Source organism: Pholis gunnellus (genome assembly GCF_910591455.1).
Source record: "Pholis gunnellus genome assembly, chromosome: 17".
Lineage (NCBI taxonomy): Eukaryota > Metazoa > Chordata > Actinopteri > Perciformes > Pholidae > Pholis > Pholis gunnellus.
Genome location: NC_136544.1, coordinates 17,501,578 through 17,521,970, shown reverse-complemented (window position 1 = coordinate 17,521,970; position 20,393 = coordinate 17,501,578). Strand labels below are relative to the sequence as shown.

The 20,393-nt window shown below is 42.8% G+C and overlaps 1 protein-coding gene across 1 annotated transcript; it reads left to right on the top strand.

The window, feature by feature from the left end:
• Positions 1–1,904: 1,904 nt before the first annotated feature.
• axin1 (axin 1) lies at positions 1,905–18,884 on the top strand (the record flags this gene model as incomplete). Its single annotated transcript, XM_079177392.1, has 10 exons — positions 1,905–2,824; positions 7,057–7,197; positions 8,214–8,310; positions 10,514–10,651; positions 14,123–14,637; positions 14,741–14,902; positions 15,012–15,206; positions 15,414–15,521; positions 17,544–17,693; positions 18,758–18,884. Exons 1-10 carry the CDS (start codon positions 1,929–1,931, stop codon positions 18,882–18,884), a joined length of 2,529 nt encoding a protein of 842 aa, XP_079033518.1. The 5' UTR covers positions 1,905–1,928.
• Between the last annotated feature and the right edge of the window lie 1,509 nt (positions 18,885–20,393).

Sequence of the window (20,393 nt, the reverse complement as noted above, 5' to 3'; positions counted from 1 at the left end):
GTAGCTAGATGCCTGCTAGTTTACTAGGGGATTCGTTTTATTACGTTGATAAACCAAGCATGGACTGTGCTTGTATTTATCCCACATTGTGTTTTTCTATCATTATCCGTCAAGCACACCTGGCCTTGTCTGCTCCGTGCACGTGGTGCTCACACTTCAGGACTGCTCGGAGACGAAGGCACCGTTTGCCAGTTTTGTCTTGGCTGTCTTTGTTCAATCAGGAGAATGAGTTGTATCTGTATTGGAAGAGACAAGAGAGTGGGTTTGCCCTGAAGGGAACGTGATGGCAACCATTAAAAAAATATTTCTTTTGAAATCACAGTTAAGAGTAAACCTAGCTGTCAGCCTTTTATGATATAATTCATCTCTTTTATGTTTGTTATTTAAAACCCTAAATCATTATTAAGAGGTAACAAGTGCACAGCGCTTAAAAAGAGGATTTTGATTGGTCAGAGACGTTGCTGGTCACCGTGGTTTAGTCCTGCGCTCATCTGTCAAGAGACATCAGCTGCTGCATGGATGTGTGAATTTAAACAGAGACAATTGACTATTTTTCTTTCTACGCTGGGGCTGAATAAGGGAATCAGCCCTGAAATGGGTTCTGACACTGTATCTGGGAAGCTGAATCATGAGCAGTGCGTGCAGTCCGTAGAGGTGGAGATGTACGCAGTACTACTGCTGTGTCTTTGCTCAGCAAGAAAGCTCAGGGACGGTGCACGAGGACAAGGACGTGTCCTTGAACAAGACATTAAATCCCCTAAAATCAGTCGGTACGCTGCCCTGCAGCTGAACCCGCCCTGTGACGGCAAGGGAATGAAATACGGAGAGAAGACGATACACGGATCAATACAGTATCGTGTGCCGTACTGCTCATGCTAATAGAGTTCAGTCTGTAAATCTCTAGTGTTTTCATTATTGTGATGATACAATTAGACTCATTGGGAATGTAATTGGAGAAGCTGTGTAAAGTAATGATATATGCTTGTAAATCAGGATATTACTGCAAACTGCGTTATCACCACACTGTATTTCTACTGCTGCCTCATACAGTAGATGGCTGCCTTCAGGGCCACACAGCACTGAACTGAAGCCACCACTCTTGGCTTGGATTACAACAACACTCGCACATAACTCACGAATGTGACTCAGTAATAGACTGTCACACCACTTCATAGAACAACGAACCACGTTATAGGCCAAATGACTTCAGCTGTCAGTTTCTGCTGAGGTTTGCAGAAGTTACGCAGAACATGTGGTCACAAGTGCATTCAAATTCTGTTTCAGTGTATTCCTGTTTTAGCGCTTTTTGGGTTGATCTCATCACTAATTTCCACAGCTATTCTATTGTATTGGGTCCTTATATCACATTTAATTTCCCTGCACTGTAGTTGCCAGGAAAGTAAAAATGAAGTGATCACATTGGAGTGTGAAAACGGTCAACATTACAGAATGTTCTGCATTCAAAGATGAACCAGCTCTCTGGTGCTGGAGCGTTACAGTCGCTCGTCTCACATTCACAACTCCTCTGCATTTCCGCAGAATCTTCATTAATTTTAATGTTCAGCTGGGAACTGGCCACATGATTAAAATGCAAACTGTGCAAAATTTAAAATCTCTGAGAGGTATTAGTCCTCCGGGCGTACGGCGATATGACATAATAATCGATCAACCATTTCTCAGCACTAGATCTGCTAATGTAAATGTACTTGTACTTCGTTTTCAGCACTTGCTGTATCGATATTTATTGCCATTAATCTGAGAATGAGTATTAGACTATCTTCCCTGTCATGGCCTAGCACCACTCAATGATGTGATAAAGCTGCGTCTCATTATATATTTTTCCTCCTTGCAGGAGTTTTTGTGCAGTGGCATAAGTAGAGGTCTGGATCTGATAGTTGTGCAGTGCGGGCTCTACGGACACGTGGTTTATGGATGCTGGGACTATGAGCATAAGCGACAACAGGGACTACACAGCAGACCTGGGCGGCAGCTTCACTGAGGATGCTCCTAGACCTCCAGTCCCAGGGGAAGAGGGCGAGCTGGTGTGCAGCGATGGACGCCAGTACAGCAGCCCGGGCTTCTCCTCGAAGAGCGAGAGCCTCAAATGTGAGGCGTCCGTGGCCACACCCAGGCGACCCGACTTGGACCTGGGTTATGAGCCGGAGGGAAGCGCCTCGCCGACACCGCCCTACGTGAAGTGGGCAGAGTCTCTTCACTCCCTCCTGGATGACCAAGAAGGCATCCATCTGTTTCGGATGTTCCTTAAGCAGGAGGAGTGCGGCGACGTGTTGGACTTCTGGTTCGCGTGTAGTGGCTTCCGCAAACTTGACGCCATCGAGGGTAACGAGGAGAAGAAGGTCAAACTGGCCAAGGCGATCTATAAGAAATACATCCTTGACAACAACGGGATTGTTTCCCGACAGATCAAACCAGCCACCAAGTCCTTCATCAAAGACTGCGTCATGAAGCTTCACATCGATCCTGCGATGTTTGACCAGGCTCAGACTGAGATCCAGACTATGATGGAGGAAAACACCTACCCCTTATTTCTGAAGTCTGACATCTATTTGGAATATACTCGGACAGGAGGAGAGAGCCCGAAGCTGTACAGCGATCACAGCTCTGTGTCTGGGAATGGGAAGGGGCTGTCGAGTTATTTGCCGACTTTGATTGAAGATGAGGAGTGGAGGTGTGACCAGGAGCCCGAGGAGCAGCCCGAGTGTGACCCCACGCCGAGCAACCGGCTCACCCAGAAGCTGCTGATGGAGACGGCGCCGCAGCGCGTCGCCAACAGCGCCAGGTTCCAGGACGGTCACGAGTACAGGTAAATCTAGAAAAGGCTCACTTCAGCTCCAAACTGCACCGCTTTCCCCCTCTGCAAACTGCTGAATTAGAAATAAACCTGAAACCCCACAATACCAGGAACGCTGCTTGAAGTGTGAGATGAAAACGGGAGTCTGAGTATCACAGGAGACGGCTGAGATGAGAGGAGGATGGTGTATTTACTCTTGTGGTGTTGAGGGAGTGTCAGAGGCTGCAGAAGTTAACTTGTTGTGAGAAGGTTGAAGTAGTGTTCTCGGGTTTTATCTTGTGCAGGTACTCTGAGAATCCTGTTTTCTCATCGGACAGGGTTGTGTAGGGAAGAAGTTCAACAGGATTTAGTTTTAGGAGGAGCTTTCTCAAACGCCACATCCAGGAAACGCTCATCGTTGCCCCCATTCTACCTCTTCCTCTGAAAAGTATTTCTTTTTTCCCATTATGAAATGTCTTATGTTTGACTATTAGATCGAGAGATCCCACACTTGTGTTGTAGTGTTTACTAGTCACAGCCATGGATATTGATTTACTATTTCTCAGATCCTTCATTCATAAAAATGATGAACATTATAGTTTAACATTGAATACACTCTCCTTTTGACATTAACCATTAATATGCATGTTTTCTGTGAAAGTCCCATTGCGCTGTACTTGAAATGTGTTATATTTCATTTGATACACTTTTGTATCAGAATCAATACGCACCAGCAGATTGCACTAAACACTAGAATGTATCAGTTTGATGCATGTAGAAGCATAATTACAGGGCAGTAATTATCCGATGGATGTTCAATGTTGAGTTGTTTTTTGATTCAGTGGTATAAACGCCGAGGTTGCGGCTGCCAACCAGAAGGACCGGCGTTTATGCCGCTCCTTTTATGTAAGCCATCATTTGTTTCAGTGTCAGGGTCCTGGTGTTGTGCATGCTGTCTCGCTGTCTCACTGTCATGATACCTGCCTGTATAACGGCGCCATGGTGGCTCCTGTATGAGTGAAGCCGGTTGATGCTGAAAAAGAGTGTTCATGGCATATCTGTCCTGAAAAAACAGACTAACAGGACACTTGATTTCTATTGAATCTGACTTTTGTAAACAAAGGTTGTTTGGGATGTTAGAGGCATTTACTTTGAATCTGTCTAAAGCTGATCAGACATTGTGTTTTCATTGATCTTGAATGTTTTCTACTCCCACCACAGACTTTCATGCTCACTCTGTTTATCGGATCAAAAACTGAACGTAGTCCCGGAACCCCCGGTCAGTCTTGCCCAGTGACAATTTATATCAAGTTTATTAAAAACAAGCTGTCTGGATCCTCAACTATGTTTACTAAAAAAGAGAGAAAGGCAATTCTGCTATGAGCGTAACGTAAGAAGAAATCAAAACGATGGAGCTGCAGATTCAGTTTTATATTATTATTGCAGTCTCAAGACTACAGTTTTAGCCACATCAGGTGGAATACTACTCAGATAACATTACAACAAGCTCCTTACAGTTGATAACGGATCTTTTATGCCATGTGGGAAATCAGACAGCCAACCAGAATCTCTGACATGTCAGAAATCCATGCGCTCATGGAAATGAATCAGGAGTTGTGACCCCCCCAACTCAAAACTCCATGTCAAATGACAGAAACTCCATTCTGAAATGAGTTGGGGCGACCAATTCAGAGCTAAAATTGGGCTTAATCCGTACAGTGTGTGCCCAGTTAAATACACACAGCAGCCGGTAGAATGGTTAACTCTTAACAGGCTCTGAGTAATCTGACTGTGGATGCTCGGCGCTCTGCGTACTCGTGATCCTCCGCCATAAGAAACTGTAATCATGTTAAACAAACCAAGAGTGGCTTAGCATCATGTGGGTCAAGTGTCTTTGCAAACTAAAGTGTAACAATGACGGATCAAAGGAAAACACAAGCGATTGATGGCGACCACAACTTAACTAATGTCACCGCTCATTTCAACTTAAAGCTCGTGACATAATACGGTTACATGTTGAACTGAGGATTAAGGCCACAAAAACACAACATGTTGGGGGTCGGGAAAGAACAACATGTTCTGTCAGTGTTGCAAACTGAACCCAAAAGTGGGATTCAAGATCCTAATGTTCAGTTTGCATTAATGTTGGTCCTCAACGGATTCATTGAAAGTGACGTTGCTGTGAGACACTTCCTCATAGTTCACCTCTACCGCTGCAGCAGCAGTGTGATGAGGACGGACAGCAGCTCATCAGCTGACAGACGGACAAAGATAAGAGCGTCTCTGTGACTCAAACACTGGCCACACTGCAGCACAGCCGGTGGAGACCAAAGAAATCCGGATTACAGTTTGAAACTAAAATCCGACCCGACATAGACGTGTTAGCGGCAGACCGTTTCCTTCTCCTTCTGTGGTCTATAGTCTTGTGTTGGATTTCGCCCCTCAGTGTTTGCAAGTAGCTTTTTTCTGGTTGATATCTGCAAAGTGAACCCGATGCTTGTTTGTGTTTGATTTCTTCTTTTTCTTTGAGAAACATAACCAAAAGGCATTTTTCGTTGAGATCAATGTTTTCTTGAAATCCCCTCAAAAATATAAATAATATAAGAAAAATACAGTTTTAATTGGAGAGTGAAACGCATTTTTGAGCGTTTTTTCTGCATCATTATTTCAGCAGTCAAGCATTTGGCTGGAATTACAGAAACACACGCTTCATTTTTAAAAAGCCTTTTAGCAGCACCCGTCGGGTTTTTATGGGACTAAATTTTACATCAGTTGTGTCTGACGATCTCTTCAGAGACGAGCAACAAAAGGCATTAAATAGTCTTTCAGATCAACTTTTAGCAATCGGAGGACTTGAAAGGGAATGACCTATACATTCATTAATGTTCGGGGAGAGTTTAGAAGTGTGAACGGCTCAGTTTTGTTCTTGTTCAAGTACGTCGTGCACTTCAAAGGAAGACTTTGTTGTCTTTGTAATGTTTCCTTTTTATTTCTGATGTTTTTAAGGCTGGAAATTGAGACAAACATGGAATAACAATATGGATGAACAATTATGTTATTGCTGATAATGTTGGGTAATAATTTGAGTTTGGAGTCTGAGCTTTTCTTTTCTTGAGAAATAATGTGTTCTTGTATCTGACAGTTGGCATGAGAGGGAGACGGGCAGGTTAGAGGAGACATGAAGGGAGATGGCGGAAGTTTTCTTTCCACATGGAGGGCACCTGAGGACACCATGACCAGAATCATCAAAACCTGCTCGTAGAAAACATATTTAACTCAACACAGCTGTTTCACTGCAAGTTAATTCAATGAAAATATGTTCAGGTTTTCTTGATGATTGGAAACTTATTTTATTGCTGTTTTATTGTATATCAGTTGGAATAAAGACATCTATGCACAGTATTTTATTATGTCCACAAGAATGCAAATATAAGAATTTGAAAGCAACGTGATACAGAATCAGTTCAGAAATCAGCTCATTTTTCAAGAGTTTGGTTGAAGGAATCATCTCATCTGTCTTTCATCTAATGAAGGATTGAATTCATGTTTGCTTCTCTCCCTCTTCATTCTTTTTCCTTCAATCAGAAATGTTTCCACATATAGAATCTCAACTTAAAACTGGTTTTCTGTACGCTGCGCTCTTTGTTCGTCCCGGCTCCTCACCAAACCTGCCTCTGTAATTATTCACTGTTGCTGAATGCAGATGCTAATAAAAAATCCAGTTGGTCACAAAGGTTTCATTTTGAACTCTGGGTGCTTCTGCATTCCAAACAGGGAGAAAGCTGCAGGGAATTCCAAATTTGAATAAAACGAGATGATGCCTAACATCTTTAATTCATGTGTTCAAAGCCCCGCAAGAAGTGTGTTCAGCAAAGTCAATGACTGAGAGTGCAGAAGGTGGCCGGGTGAAGCTTTCCCCATGTGGCTGTCGACTCTCGGGAAGGGTGAGCCTCCGAATAAAACCTGCAGTCATACTCCAGCGTTCAATACTCAGGGATTGGATTTGGTGTGTTCACAAAGGCTGTTGTAATACTATTAAATCCGGTGTAGCAGTATATGCTGGCAGTATACTTTCTCTGGCTGTAGGTTCACTTGTATTACACCAAACGATCGCGAGGAGTTGAAGGAAGCGGCAGAGCCTGAAAAGTGTATGTTTCTAAATTCAGGATTATACCAAAGAGCTGTGTGCCGGCTCTGTTTACAAATGCATGTCAATCACTTTAATTTTTCTCAGCATTTCCTGTATTATTTTTATTTTTTTCCAGGAATGCTCCATGCCGGGAGCCCATCAACCCGTACTACATCAACACTGGTTACGCTATGGCTCCGGCCACCAGCGCCAACGACAGTGAGCAGCAGAGTATGTCCAGCGACGCCGACACCGTTTCCCTCACAGACAGCAGTGTGTATGTATTTACTCATCACACACAAACACACACACGTGTTATTTTACCATGTCATGAAGACTATGCAAGGCGGCATTATTGGCTTGAAAGACAAAAACAATACTATAGTACGGATCTTCAGTTGTTATTAAAAAGTAAAGCATGCCATGTATGTTTAGCGTTGCTCAGAAAAACCAGAATGAGGGTTACATTGGTTTCAAAAATGGCACTTCTTGCCTGTTTTTACCTCTGCTCGACCTTCGGGATCAGATAAGCCACGAACTGAGCCCCATCTGCTCATTAGCCTGTTAGCCATTAACCAGTAAAAGCTGTTAGAATTGATCTCTAAAGCTAATTAGTAATACTAAAAACTCACTGTGAGAGGACATTAAACCGTGTCCCCTCACATGTACTCACCTACTGCCCTCTTTTACAAATGGGACACACAAACCGTTATTAAATGCTCCTTCTCTGCAGCCTCCTTTCACTGTAACTTTGTTTGGGCACAAGCATGAGACCGAGGGCAATGTTTTGTACCGTCTGAGGTCGCATGCGAACAGCACTCGTACATCAGTTGAGTGTGTAGACCAGGCGTGTGCTGGTGAAATCTTTAGAATTTAAGAAATCATGTTTTCTAGGTGCAAAGATGGCACCGGGGGAATTATGCCAAAGAAACTTCAAAGCTTGCACAACTGGACATGAATGTGTTTGAAGCTGAATGGATTAGAGGCAGTTATCAGCTAATTGGTCCAGAGCTTCCAGCACAGCAGAGTGTGAAACCCAGCATGACCAATACCGCATGGAATTACAGACGGATGGATGTGTTAACATGTAACTGTAATCTGCCCGGACCACTTGTGGTGCAGCAGGAGGGACACAATAAGCCTGCGAGGACGCCTGATTAATCAAGAATTACAAGGTGGTCGTTTTAGGCACAAAAAAAAAAAAAATGCGATGGAAAGCTTTCAACTTCAAAGCTGTCTGTGTTGTTTATTCATGAGGATGTTTTATGAAAATGTCTTTGTTGTTAATTCCAGAGACGGGGTTCCACCCTACAGATACCGTAAACAGCATCGCCGGGAGATGCACGAAAGTGCCAAAGCAAATGGGCGAGTGCCACTACCTCATATTCCAGTGAGTTATTCATGGGTTCTCTCCCTTTCTGCCTCCACACCTCTCCTTTAACTGTCTGTCTCTTGCCTTATTTCTCTCCGCTGCACCATTGGAGATGTGCATATTTAAGCTTGTGCTGTGTCGCAGGGCCTGTGATGGAGTGTAAGAATAGCTGATGGTGAAAGAGAAGGCTGTCTAAATGTAGCTTGATGCCCTCCTAAGCTGTGAGCGCTGAAGCCGAGCAGACATGAATCCTCCCCCCCCCCGTGACAGCCCGATGCCTTCCTCTGCAGCTTACGCTGTCTCTCGGTAGGAAAACCCCGGCCCTAATTAGGCCTCGGAGTAAAGAGTCAAATTAAAACTCCCCACGTAGCATCCTATTAGGATGCATGAGTTGACTGTATAGTAGCGCACAAATCCCTCAAGCACAACTCTAACGATTCCCTGGCCCAACAAATGAATCATGACTTCAGCAATAAGAAAATTGACAGGGCTTGTGGGGCCTTTTTAGTTTAAATGTCACTTTGTTTTTTTTATAAACTGGTTCCAACTCACAGCTTTGTATTGTCATAATTGCAGTGCAGTGAGTCATGGAAATAACATGTTCCTTGTATCCTCATTAAGGACGGTGCGTGTGCCATTTAAAGTTAGCGTGCACACTCCCCTGGTTTATGTTCCCAAAATGATTTTGAAATGTAAAATAAAAAAAAGTTCTCTTTAAATCCAGGTTGAATTCTTTTTGCTGTACACCCGCTTACCAAATGGATATCCAGTCGTTATGTTAAACGTATGTTCAGTTAAAGGTTGTGGGGTGATGTATTGATATAAGTGTAGCTCAAAACTTCATTTCAAAATCCCACAGGAGTCATGGGACACTTATAGAGTTTATAACAATGGTTAATAAGCATGAGCACAGCACAATGTGCAAGATGTAAAAAATAACACATCACCATATCAGAAAGGATCAGCTTCAGCAGTATTCATTGGTAGAGGTGGGACAAAATATCCATACAGGAATATACTGTATTACTTCCTCATGGGATACGTTATTGATACACTGGCGCCAAATATCAATATTTTTTTATTAAAACATTAATATTTTGAAACTGATGAAAAGAAACTAGTTAGCTCTGCTAGCATTAGCATTGAGGTGGCTGCTCCAAACCCAGAGTCTTACCCATATCCCATAAACAAGAGTAATGAAAACACTAATGTTCCTATTTTCATGGTTATGTTCCTCCGTATCTAACCGGGCAAACACAGCCTGGGATGAATTTGATCACAGCCGAAGTGTTTTGGCTCTTTAACAACAGACGGCGAGCGTTTGTGTCTCTGCTCTCAACCGTTACTTCAATATTACGTCGAGTGAGTTTAATAACCCGGTCATATATGTGTTAACGCCAATCCTCCGGCTTTAAGGGGGCGCTCGTGGTTACTGCTCTCGTAGATCTGTTCAAGCTCGTTTCTAACGCTGCACGGTAACCATAGCAACCGCTCACCGCTTCCTGTTTTATTCAGCGTCCGACACAAACGGACCTCTGGCCTCGCCTTTTCTTTCTTTGTCGAGATGAATTTGCGTGTATGAAAACAACTGGTTTGTCTTTGGGCCACATGACAAACCCTTTTAGTAAGCAGCCGCACACACAGTGTGTTACTTTGACAACCTCATGAAGGAGTTGTTGTCCATTTGGGCTGGAAAGGTTGTAGTGAAGCTTAGTTGTGTCATTCCTTTAAACATTTTACGCCCAGAACACTTCTGCTTTCTGGCAGTTTTACATTAGAATGATGTCACACGTGGACAAGTTTCAGTTCAAGAGAAACTGAGCTAAGACTCTTTGCTCTTTGTGTTACATTGTTTCATCTAAGTTAGACATCATTCCTGCTTTTTAGGGGTATTTCTTCTCTCTTCAGTTACACAGATATATCATGAATGTACCCTAGATGGTTGTCTTACGCTGTATCGTGATACTATCGCTATCGTGGACAACGAATCATGATCGTGAGATTCCCACCTCTATTCTTAGGGGAAATCTTGTTGCAGGTTCATTGAAATTCAAATGTATTATCCCTTCTGGTGTTTTACGCTTGACACCAACTTCTTGAATGTTTCCTGCTTCATATGCTCCCCGACAGGATGCAAAGGGTCAACTTGGTTAAAACTGCCCATATGGTGTTGACAGTGAGCGTCAGAGAGTGCTTTACAGTTTGACATTTCTTCCCCCAGCGCACAAACCGGATTCCTAAGGATATACACGTGGAGCCGGACAGATTTGCTGCAGAGCTGATCGGCAGACTGGAGGGCGTTCTGAGGGAGAGGGAGGCTCAAGAGAAGCTCGAGGAGCGGCTGAAGAGAGTACGACTGGTACGTTCACTTTATTCACAGAAACCGTTCTCTTCTGTTTAAAGCAGATCCACCGTTTGGTTGATTTGGTTCAACACGTAGGAGTTGCTTCAGAGGTTCACATTGGAGAGCAGCGTCTCTAGACTAAATAACCTCCAACGTAATACGGTTGAGGCAGTGCAGGGAAGGAAAAGGAACTCGCGTTATGAGTCTTGTGATTCTGAGTTACACCATCAAGTCATATGAGGCCGTGTTGGCTTCTGGTGACACAGACGGAATGCAATTATTTGCCAGATGGAAAATAACTTTCAAGTTTGGATCCCCAACGAAAGGTTTCATCAAATTAGTCTGCCAATTATTTTCTAGATTATATCACAGTGAAACTTTCCCTTTTGTTCCCGATGGCATCTTCACATTTTTTATTTCACATGACCAACAGTACAAAAAACAGGGAGGTTTACTTTCATATAAAACAAAGAAAAGCAGCAAATCTTCACATTTTGACAACCATGAATCAGAATTTTTTTGATTTTTGCTTAAAATATGTTTAATTACTTGAGTCAAAAGCTCAAAAAGAGCAGTTTGTATTATATTGTCAACGTTTATATTGAATATTACATTTAAATCCTGTTTGACTCCTGGTTAAGCTGCTTTAAGTGAACATATTCTGCTTATGTGTCTTTTTATTAATTGAAGTTTAATTGAGTAAAGCTGAGTTAAATTGTCTTTTCTGTTTTGTTTTTACGTAAGTTTACATTTGAACCACCAAAAATGTTCTTTGGCCCCCAAATATAAGGGCTTGTTGGCCAGAAGGGCCCGTGCTCATCTTTCCCTGCAAAGGATTTTTCACCTCAATACCTTTTGCTTTACTTTAAGAAATAGAATTAACTGTGACCACAGATAGTGTTTCTATCAGTAATGTGTGCGAGATGCCACCAACGCTCATTCCTGAGCCAGGAAGCGGGATGTCTGTCTGGCCGTTGGGCTTAAAGTTTTCAGCAACAAAGGAGACTTAAATCCGTCTGGCCTTAATGAAATTAATGAGGCCAGCCATTTGAATGGGGAATAAAAAAACATTATGAATCACTTGGAGAATTCCATGCTTGGCCTGTCAGCGATCTGGCTTTGTCGATGAATCAGATGGAGCACCTGCACACTCGGCCACGTGTAAGCCCGGAACAGCGTGTCGCCCGTTTGATGTCACTTGAACGCTGATGAAATGGTTGCTGCTACCACAAATGAAATCCCCCTCAGTACACAGACCCCGAGTACCTAGTCTCAAGGCAGACCGTTCTTTTTGTGGTTTGGCCCTAAAAGGAGAGCAGCTTCCATCACACAGCTCAGGGTTTGCTTTATTAAAACCTGGAGGCAAGCATGAAATGTCTGCCTTCATCAAGTGAGCACCTACAAAAGGAAACGTAAGCTTAGCTTTTAGCTTTTTTTTAATTCAAATGACATGGCTATATTGCATTAAATATAATGGTTAAACATGTATGTCGGTATGAGGCAAAGACCCGCATGACTTCAAGAGGTTGTGAGTAACTTCACTTATTGCCATAACTCTGTCAAACTCTGCTCAGAATGAAATCATGGCTTCACTTCACGTCATTTTTCAGAACAATGGACTGTGTGGCTGAGCTAAGCGCAGGATGATTCACATGCACAAGCAGCAGCATGCTGTTCATGAACGCAAATCAATGACAGAAAGACTCATGTGAGCAGGACGGTCGTTGCCCGTCTGGATCCTTATTTTGGTGTTAACAAGACAGCAGAGCATGCGACCATGTATGTCTGTGTAAATGAGCTGATGTAGATTGTCAGTGAGTCCCCATCCAGCACCGAAGATAACTTGTAGAATGTCAGATATCTGCTGTTGTTTGCCAATGGTTTTCATTTTCAAGTGGAAAGGAGGGAGCCGGTGGAACAAATGGTTCCATGAATAACTTTCAGCTCAGCTAACACTGATATCTGGATGTGGTGCAGAGATACAAAGACGCATCAATTATTAAAGACATGCCAGGAAATATTTGGCTGCATACGGCGTCTTTAACATCATGGCTGAATGTAAGAAAGGAGTAGGTAGAGGGAAGGTCCGTTCATGTAGTATTGTAATACAGTTATTGCAAATGGATGTTGAGCTCAGAACAATGGCAAACATGTGACGTGTGAAGGTTTATTTTATTATTAACATAGCTGCCATCAAATGTTTGGGCATGGATAGTCTTAATAAACAGAATTGGAACCCCGACCTTCTGCTGTCCCACTGTGCCACTCCATCTCTTTGTTCTCCTTTCTGATGGGTCATGTCTTGATGGGGAATACTGTTATTCATGCCGTTTGTTTTTTTAATTCAAAAGAAAGACATTTTGAGAAATAGAAAATAGATTTACAGCTCCAATAAGTAAAATGTAGGATTACGTTTTTAGATTTTATTTTAGTAATGGTGGTGCGAGGTCCTTGTGTCACGATAACTACTTTTGTCAGACAATATATTGTTCCTGAAACAATCATCAAACATTTTATGCAACTGATATAATAATATAATTGCATAATAATGCGAGTAAACGCTTTCAAAGAGCAATGAACTGTTAATTCTTGAGAAAATTCAGACATTGGAATGAGTACGAAATACAAAAATATTCAAAATAAATAAAACATAAAACAAATAAATCCACCAAAACAATAAATAATATGCACTCTTGGGTTCTTTTAACTAAAATGTGCAACGTCTGCACATTGTCCCTTTCTTAATGATCGGGTAAACCCGGCTGTTTGTTCTGGCTTCACGTTGGCTCAAACATTAGTGACATTCGTACGTAAACAAACACAAAGGGCAATATCAAGGTCGGCAAAACTGATTGAGGTCATGTTCAGACATCATATGATGTCTTTAACATGTATATCTTGACAGGCCGAGCCATAAGGAGCCATTGCCAGGTTTACATGACTGAACACTTCTGTGTTTTATTCCATTGCTGCACATCCTCCATTCTCTAAAGCCTGCTTATCAAAAGCTGTTGTGAATGCCTGCAGCCCCCCCACGACTCCCCCTGGAGCAGATTCTGTGTGACTTCTGTGCTGGTCAACCAGAGCTGAAGCTGTTATCAGTTGCACTTGTCCTTGTGTGAAACAACACAAATGTGCTGCGTGCATGCACAGTTCCCTCAAATCTGACTGATACTGTTGTGTTCCTTGGTTTGTCTCCAAACCTCTGCAGTAAGAATGAGAAGACACATAGCAGCATGTGGTGAAATCTGCCATCTGCAGGTGGAAATAAATACAGCAGATGCAGCCTTCTGAGAAAAAAACTCCTCACGTGTGTCAAATGTGTTCAGAAATAAGCTGTTACAAGAATTGAATAGATTAAATGCATATAGATGTATTTTTTTTATGGCTGATTGACATATGTTTCTTTATATCTTTTAATGTATTCCAGATCAAATCAATTCCTCTAATTGATGTTCTGTTTTGTGTGTATTTTTGTTTCTACAGGAAGAGGAAGGTGATGAAGTCATGTCCACAGCCGCAGCGTTATCCAGTCAAAGGTTCCCCCCCGGTGCTTATCCGCAGAACTACAACTCGCGCTTTGCTGACAACGCCTTCAGCGGTCCTCTGCTGAGAGACGCTCACGAGGAGAACCCGGAGAGCATCCTGGACGACCACGTCCGGCGGGTCATGAAGACGCCCGGCTGCCAGTCGCCGGGCACAGGCCGCCACTCTCCCAAGTCGCGCTCCCCAGACGGCGTCCCGGGGGCAAAAGGGACGGGACTTGGTACGGCGCCTGGGAAACATCCATCCCGGCACGGTCTCAAGGGAGACGGCGGCCACCTGTACCACCACAAACACATGCACCACGCCCACCACGCCGGCGTCGGGAAGCCCAAAGAGCAGGTTGAGGCTGAGCACGGCAGCTTCCCCTGGAGCACGGAGACGAGTCATTACGGATCAAAGTCTCGCAGCTACGCAGATGGCGTGGGATCCAACCCCACGGAGCACACGGGCTACGGGTAAGCAAGCGCCAAGCGTTCGTTTCCTCTTTATCATTGATGCATCCCACAATGCTTTTTTGCTTTTTCTACCTACCGCTTGTTTTCCTCCGTTATACAGTAGCAAAGGTGGCACACAGTGCAAAAGGCCGTTCAAGAAAGGCGAGGAGGTGCGGCCTTGTGACATGCCAGCGCCTGCAGAGGAGATGGAGAAAAACCAGAAGATCCTTTTGTGGCTGATGGAAGGACAGAAAGAAATGGTTCAGCATAAGAGGAGTCCATACGGGTCAGTGACAGTTCACTGACAAAGAGGAACAAATGCACTTTCTTAGAATGCTCTCGCTTTGTTTAGTTACATTGCTGATATTCAAAAAGTCCCTGACTTTACATTTTAGGAGTACCACTGGGTCCAAGAGGACCAGCGGCCACGAGGCTCAACCGTGGAACACCGTGCAGCCGTCGCACCCTTTCATCCAGGATCCCACCATGCCCCCGAATCCAGCTCCCAGCCCCCTGATCCAGCTGGAGGAGGTGCGCCGGCGGCTTGAGGAGGAGAAGATCAAGTCTGGAACTGTGCAGCCCAAGCAGAGGTAAGTGGACGGACATGTCCCATTACCACAGTTATCTGTCCAGTTAATCAGTGCAGTTTTTCAACGGAATCTATTTAACTTGATCCACAGAGGAAGAAGCCGGATTTATCCTTTTTTTTTTTTTTTCTTCTCAGTCAAAATGAAACAGTTACCCTGTTGTTCTGTAGCCGCTCTGTGTCTAACTACTGGGGTTGTTCGGTCCCTCAGGTATGTGATGGAGGTGATCCAGAGGGGTCGCACCGCAGTCAGACCTGCCCTGTTCCCTCCGCTCAGCACGGTGCCCGCCGTCTCTGACAGCGAGCTCTCCCAGCCCGAGTATGTCCACCGTCTCCTACCACTAACTTTCCCCACTGTCTTCAAGTTCCCCCCCACTTCACTCCCCATTCTCATTACCGGTAGTTTAGTTACCCAGGACTCTGTGCTACTAAAGGAGGCATTTAAGAATCTGTGTGAGCAATTCCTTTCCCTGTTTGCCTCCTCTGTGTGTTGTGTCATCATGTAGTCTCCCACACTCTGTCCTTGAGTCTGTTTGAATATTTTCTAGTTATTCCTTTGTGGCGGGTACTACTTTGCATTTAAAGCGGTTTTAACTGTTGATCTGCAGCCATCTATGATTTTAACAGACAAGCCGGCAGTCAGCGAGAAAATACTTTTTTCAGCGTTCATGGTAGAAACTGAATTATTTCTCCTCCCTGTCATAAATAACTAGGACCAGACCTGATGGTAGAAAACAGATCAGATCTCTTGCTGGGTGTTTCCCATGAAGATCAGAAAGAGGATCGCAGTGGAAGTTTATGATTTCTGTGTTCTTTCAGAGGCAGAAGTATCGAGAGGAGAGTGTCGGCTTCTTGATGTGTTCTCAGAAACATTGGTCTGTTTGATGTTTAACTGCACTCTTAACAGATGGAGGGAGCAGGGGAACTGTGTGAGAGGCAGATGAAAGGCAGAGTATGTGGCACTGGCTCCGGTCAGACCTGTTAGGACCGGGGTTCGGGACTTGTGAGCCTGGTGGATCACGCCCGACTAGACCTGTCGGTACCTCAAAGCTCACAAATGTCAGAAAAAGATAGCTGAAAGATTGGAATTTAAAAAAAAAAAAGGATGTTTGCTCGGAAAGGAAATGGTGGTTTTGTTTTGCGTTACAAAAAAAGAGAATGCGGAGTAAAGATTTCTACTTTTGCCCAAAAAGGTCAGATATTAGAATTTAAATAGCAAGACCAGCAAAACATACAAGTAAGTAAACAATTGGAGAAAACTGCATGTGTATCTGAAACGCTTAGTATCTTGATCGCTCTCCGTCCGACTGGCCTGTTGTGTAACTCGTGATGTCCTCACTGATTCGTTTGCTTTCCAGTGACGTAAGCAGATGCACTTATGTGGTTGTTGAAGTTTGTACCAACGTTCTCGGGGCTAAAACCATTTGGGATCACGAAGGATAACATTATCTCACGGCACACCCAAAGGCTGCTGGTAAGGTCGTCATTTCAGGGCCTCTCCCACTCAGAGGACGTCCTGAATACCAGAGTGCACCAGTGACTCCAACTGCCGTCTGGCTCTCTGATAATTACCCGCATCCGCAGACCTGCCCAGCTGTAAACACTTAGAGAAAGATATATTCAGCCCTGCAGAGATTTCTGGGTTTAACATTATTTGGTTTTGACACATCTATCGATAACAGACTTGGCTGTCAACTCTTTTTCCATTCTGATTTAATTTCTCTCAAAGAAGAGAATAGCTCACATTTTCTGTGATTCTGTGAATCCTTAGTTTAGTTTTGTTCATCTGTGTACTTTTCACCTGCTCGTCCTGTTGTTCAGCGCTTGTCATTTTCTCTGTTTATCGCCTTATTTTAGTTTTCTATCTGTATCAGCTGTCCTCGGAGAGCCTCAGTGTTGTTTCCTCCAGAACTGATTCTCGGAAGAAGCTGTTTTTTTGTTCACTGGTTAGCAATCCGTCGGCAACAGGATGTTATAGTCCATGTTGTTCCTCTCTTCACTCGCTGCCTGGAACTGCTCACGTTGATTAGAGAGTTCGACCTTTAAGATGCAACGTATAAAATAACGTCCGTCCTCAGCTGGTCTGAAGTTTCATCAGAAGGTTATGTAAACACCTCCACAAAGTGCAGATCTCACTGCCACTAGAGACGGCTGCTTGTTTATGTCAGGAAGTTATTAAGTTCAGAATCACGAACAATTTTTTAAAACACAATTTAAAAGCTAGGCTCCTTTTTTTTTTTTTTTGTATAAAATAAATCCTCATAACTTTGATGTGTGGACTTGAAGGATGGGTGAACTTACTTAAATATCCTGAATAGGTTTCTGTCTTTTCCATTTGCAGACACAAAGCCACTAAAAAGCAGCCGTGTGAAAACATTACTGTGGCGTATTACTTCTGTGAGGAGCTGATACCGTACAGGACGTCTGTCAGAGGGAGGGTCGTCTCGCTGGGCCAGTTCAAGGAACTGCTAACGAAGAAAGGAAACTACAGGTGAGCTGTGTGGTGCTATTTGATGTCTATGGACAGAACTAGAGGAGGCTTCACACCTAAAACATGAATTTATTCTTCAATAATCAGTATGCAGGATTGTAGTAAGATTGTATTTTCTATAACACAACCTGCTTTGAGACTGCAAAATAATCCAATGTTTTGAGTCCTTCAATAAATGTATTAAATAATGATGTCAGGTAGCTCGTATAGATCACACTCATGTGTTAAGGGGCTGTGCCTCTTAACGCTGACCTTATGAAGAGGTATCATGATTAAAGGTCAGGATTTTCACTCTCGTGGTTTGTACTAAAGAGATGGATCTTTGAGTGGGTGCAATTGAATTGAAACTGTGAAAGGCCGTAGTTCTGTTTATTATAGGGGCCACGATGAGCTATAGTGTGATGTACTGATTAGAATGATATACTTGTTTCTCTGTGACGCTCAAATCCTAAACTTGCTCGTCTCAAACTAGAGTATATAACCACAGTGATTGGCCAATATTCACCAATATCTTCCTGAGTTTGTTCTTAAATTTGTTTTTTGAGAATAGTCTTAAGAAAAGTCTGATGAACACCTTAAATTGATCTGCATAAAAGGACGTGTGACTGCAGGGCCGTGTGCACATACAGAAATCGAAACGTTCGAGAGAAAGTCTAAATTGGGGGAGAACAGGACTCCAAACATTAAAAAAAAGCGTCAATAGGAGGTACTAAGTGAGCACCAAATGTGCTTACTGACACTACTACACTATGTAGAAGTGTCAGTATACAGGATAAAAGATAACAAAAGAAATCATGGGGTGCTGTTACTCAGTCAGTGTTTACGTGTAGTGGTTATTTATTTTAAAAGACAATAATGCTTTGTAAATTAATACAAATAATTATTTAATGACACAAATATTATTGTAAGTTAAATCATATGTTATGAAACTGTTTAATTAAAGGAAATGTGACTGTAGATTATGTAAATACAGAAGAAGAAATCCCAATAAGAACACATTGGTGAATGTCAGAATCTTCATGCTTGCTGAATCAGCGTGTTTTTTTTGTTTGTTTGTTTTTTAGATATTATTTCAAGAAGGTAAGCGACGAGTTTGACTGCGGGGTGGTGTTCGAAGAGGTGCGTGAAGACGACGCCGTCTTGCCCATCTTTGAGGAGAAGATTATCGGGAAAGTCGAAAAAATCGATTGATGGGTCACGTTGACGAGGAAGGAGTCAAAGAAAAGGGCAACGTGTGATGGTGAAGAGGAAGTGCTTTTAGATTGAGACCGGAGGTGCAGAAAGAAGAACCACAGGAGGGGATCCAGAGTGGAGGAGCAAAGCAGCGGTCGCGATGGACGACTTGTGACTTTTGAGGCTCGGTAGCACCACTGCAGAGACGGTGGGCTGGAAGAAGAAGAAGAAGACCTCGTTCACTTCTTCGGAGTGTAATGTAGCATTGTAATGTTTACTAGAAAAGTGAAGGAACAAAAGTGCTACTAAAGCCACATATTTTTGATATGATGCATCAGATTGTTTCTAAAGTAACCACACTTGTCTTTTTTTTTTATATGTATTGGTAACAGATGTGTACAGTTTGTGTTAAAAGATAACAACATTTTATATCTATTTAAGTATTTAAAATGCTCATTTTCAATCCTATCGAAGCAGGAGAGTCGCCCCCCGTTGAAGACGATCAAAATCCTTTTTAGGGCTGAATTTTGTTTCTTTTATTCATTGTAAGAGCCCCCTTAGTGCTTTAAAAAAAATCACTTACCAGTACTTTATTATGTGGCATTCAGTCAGTCTGCACTTTCATTGCATTATACGCCACTGACTACATCCCAACGTAGGCTGCAACATGAATTTCTAAAGCACCAAACACGAGCGACTAGAAAAACTGAATCCGCTGTCCAGTCTGCTGCAACCCAGCTCAACAGCCTGAAGGTGGTACTTTTCATTCTGCAGAAGATTTCTGGTCATTTTTGAGGCTCGAACACTTTTCACAAAGTTATTATTTATTGTCGGGCTGTTTTTATTGGGTTGCACGACTGCATATAGTTGCTGGTTATCTAGTGTGTACTGCATGTGAATGTAGCTGATGGCTGTGAGTATGTTGTACAGGTGAAGTTTTAAGAAAATTGGCTAAAGAAGTAATGCAATAATACTTTTTTTTCTTCTTTTTTTTTAAGGTGAATATCTATGCAAGTTGGTTCCCCTAATCCAAAAACTGCAAAGGGCTCCTATATTTATTCACTCCGTAAGAAGTTAGGTCAGTGTTCAAAACCGTTAGAGGCTCGGGCCGGGCAATATATTGATATTGTATCAATATCATGATAAGAGACTAAATATCCTCTTAGGTTTTGGATATCATAATTTGGCAGAAGAGTTGACTTTTCCTGGTTTTATAGGCTGCATTACAGTAAAGTGATGTCATCCTCTGAACTTACCAGACTGTTAGCTGCTCTATTATTTGCTTAGTCAACGTGACTAAGTGGGAAAAAAACTCTGAAATATTGCGATATTTGATTTTCTCCGTATTGCTCAGCCCTATTAGTGGCTAAGTGTAAAAGCCTGTTTAATTCATTCCTCCTAATTTAACCGTTTGTTTAGATTATACTTCAATCAATTCATCAGGCTGAAATTTCAGTTGGGTCAACAAGCTAAAGGTTTCACAATTATGAGTCCTCATTGTGGAGTAATTTGACCTTTTTTTTTTTT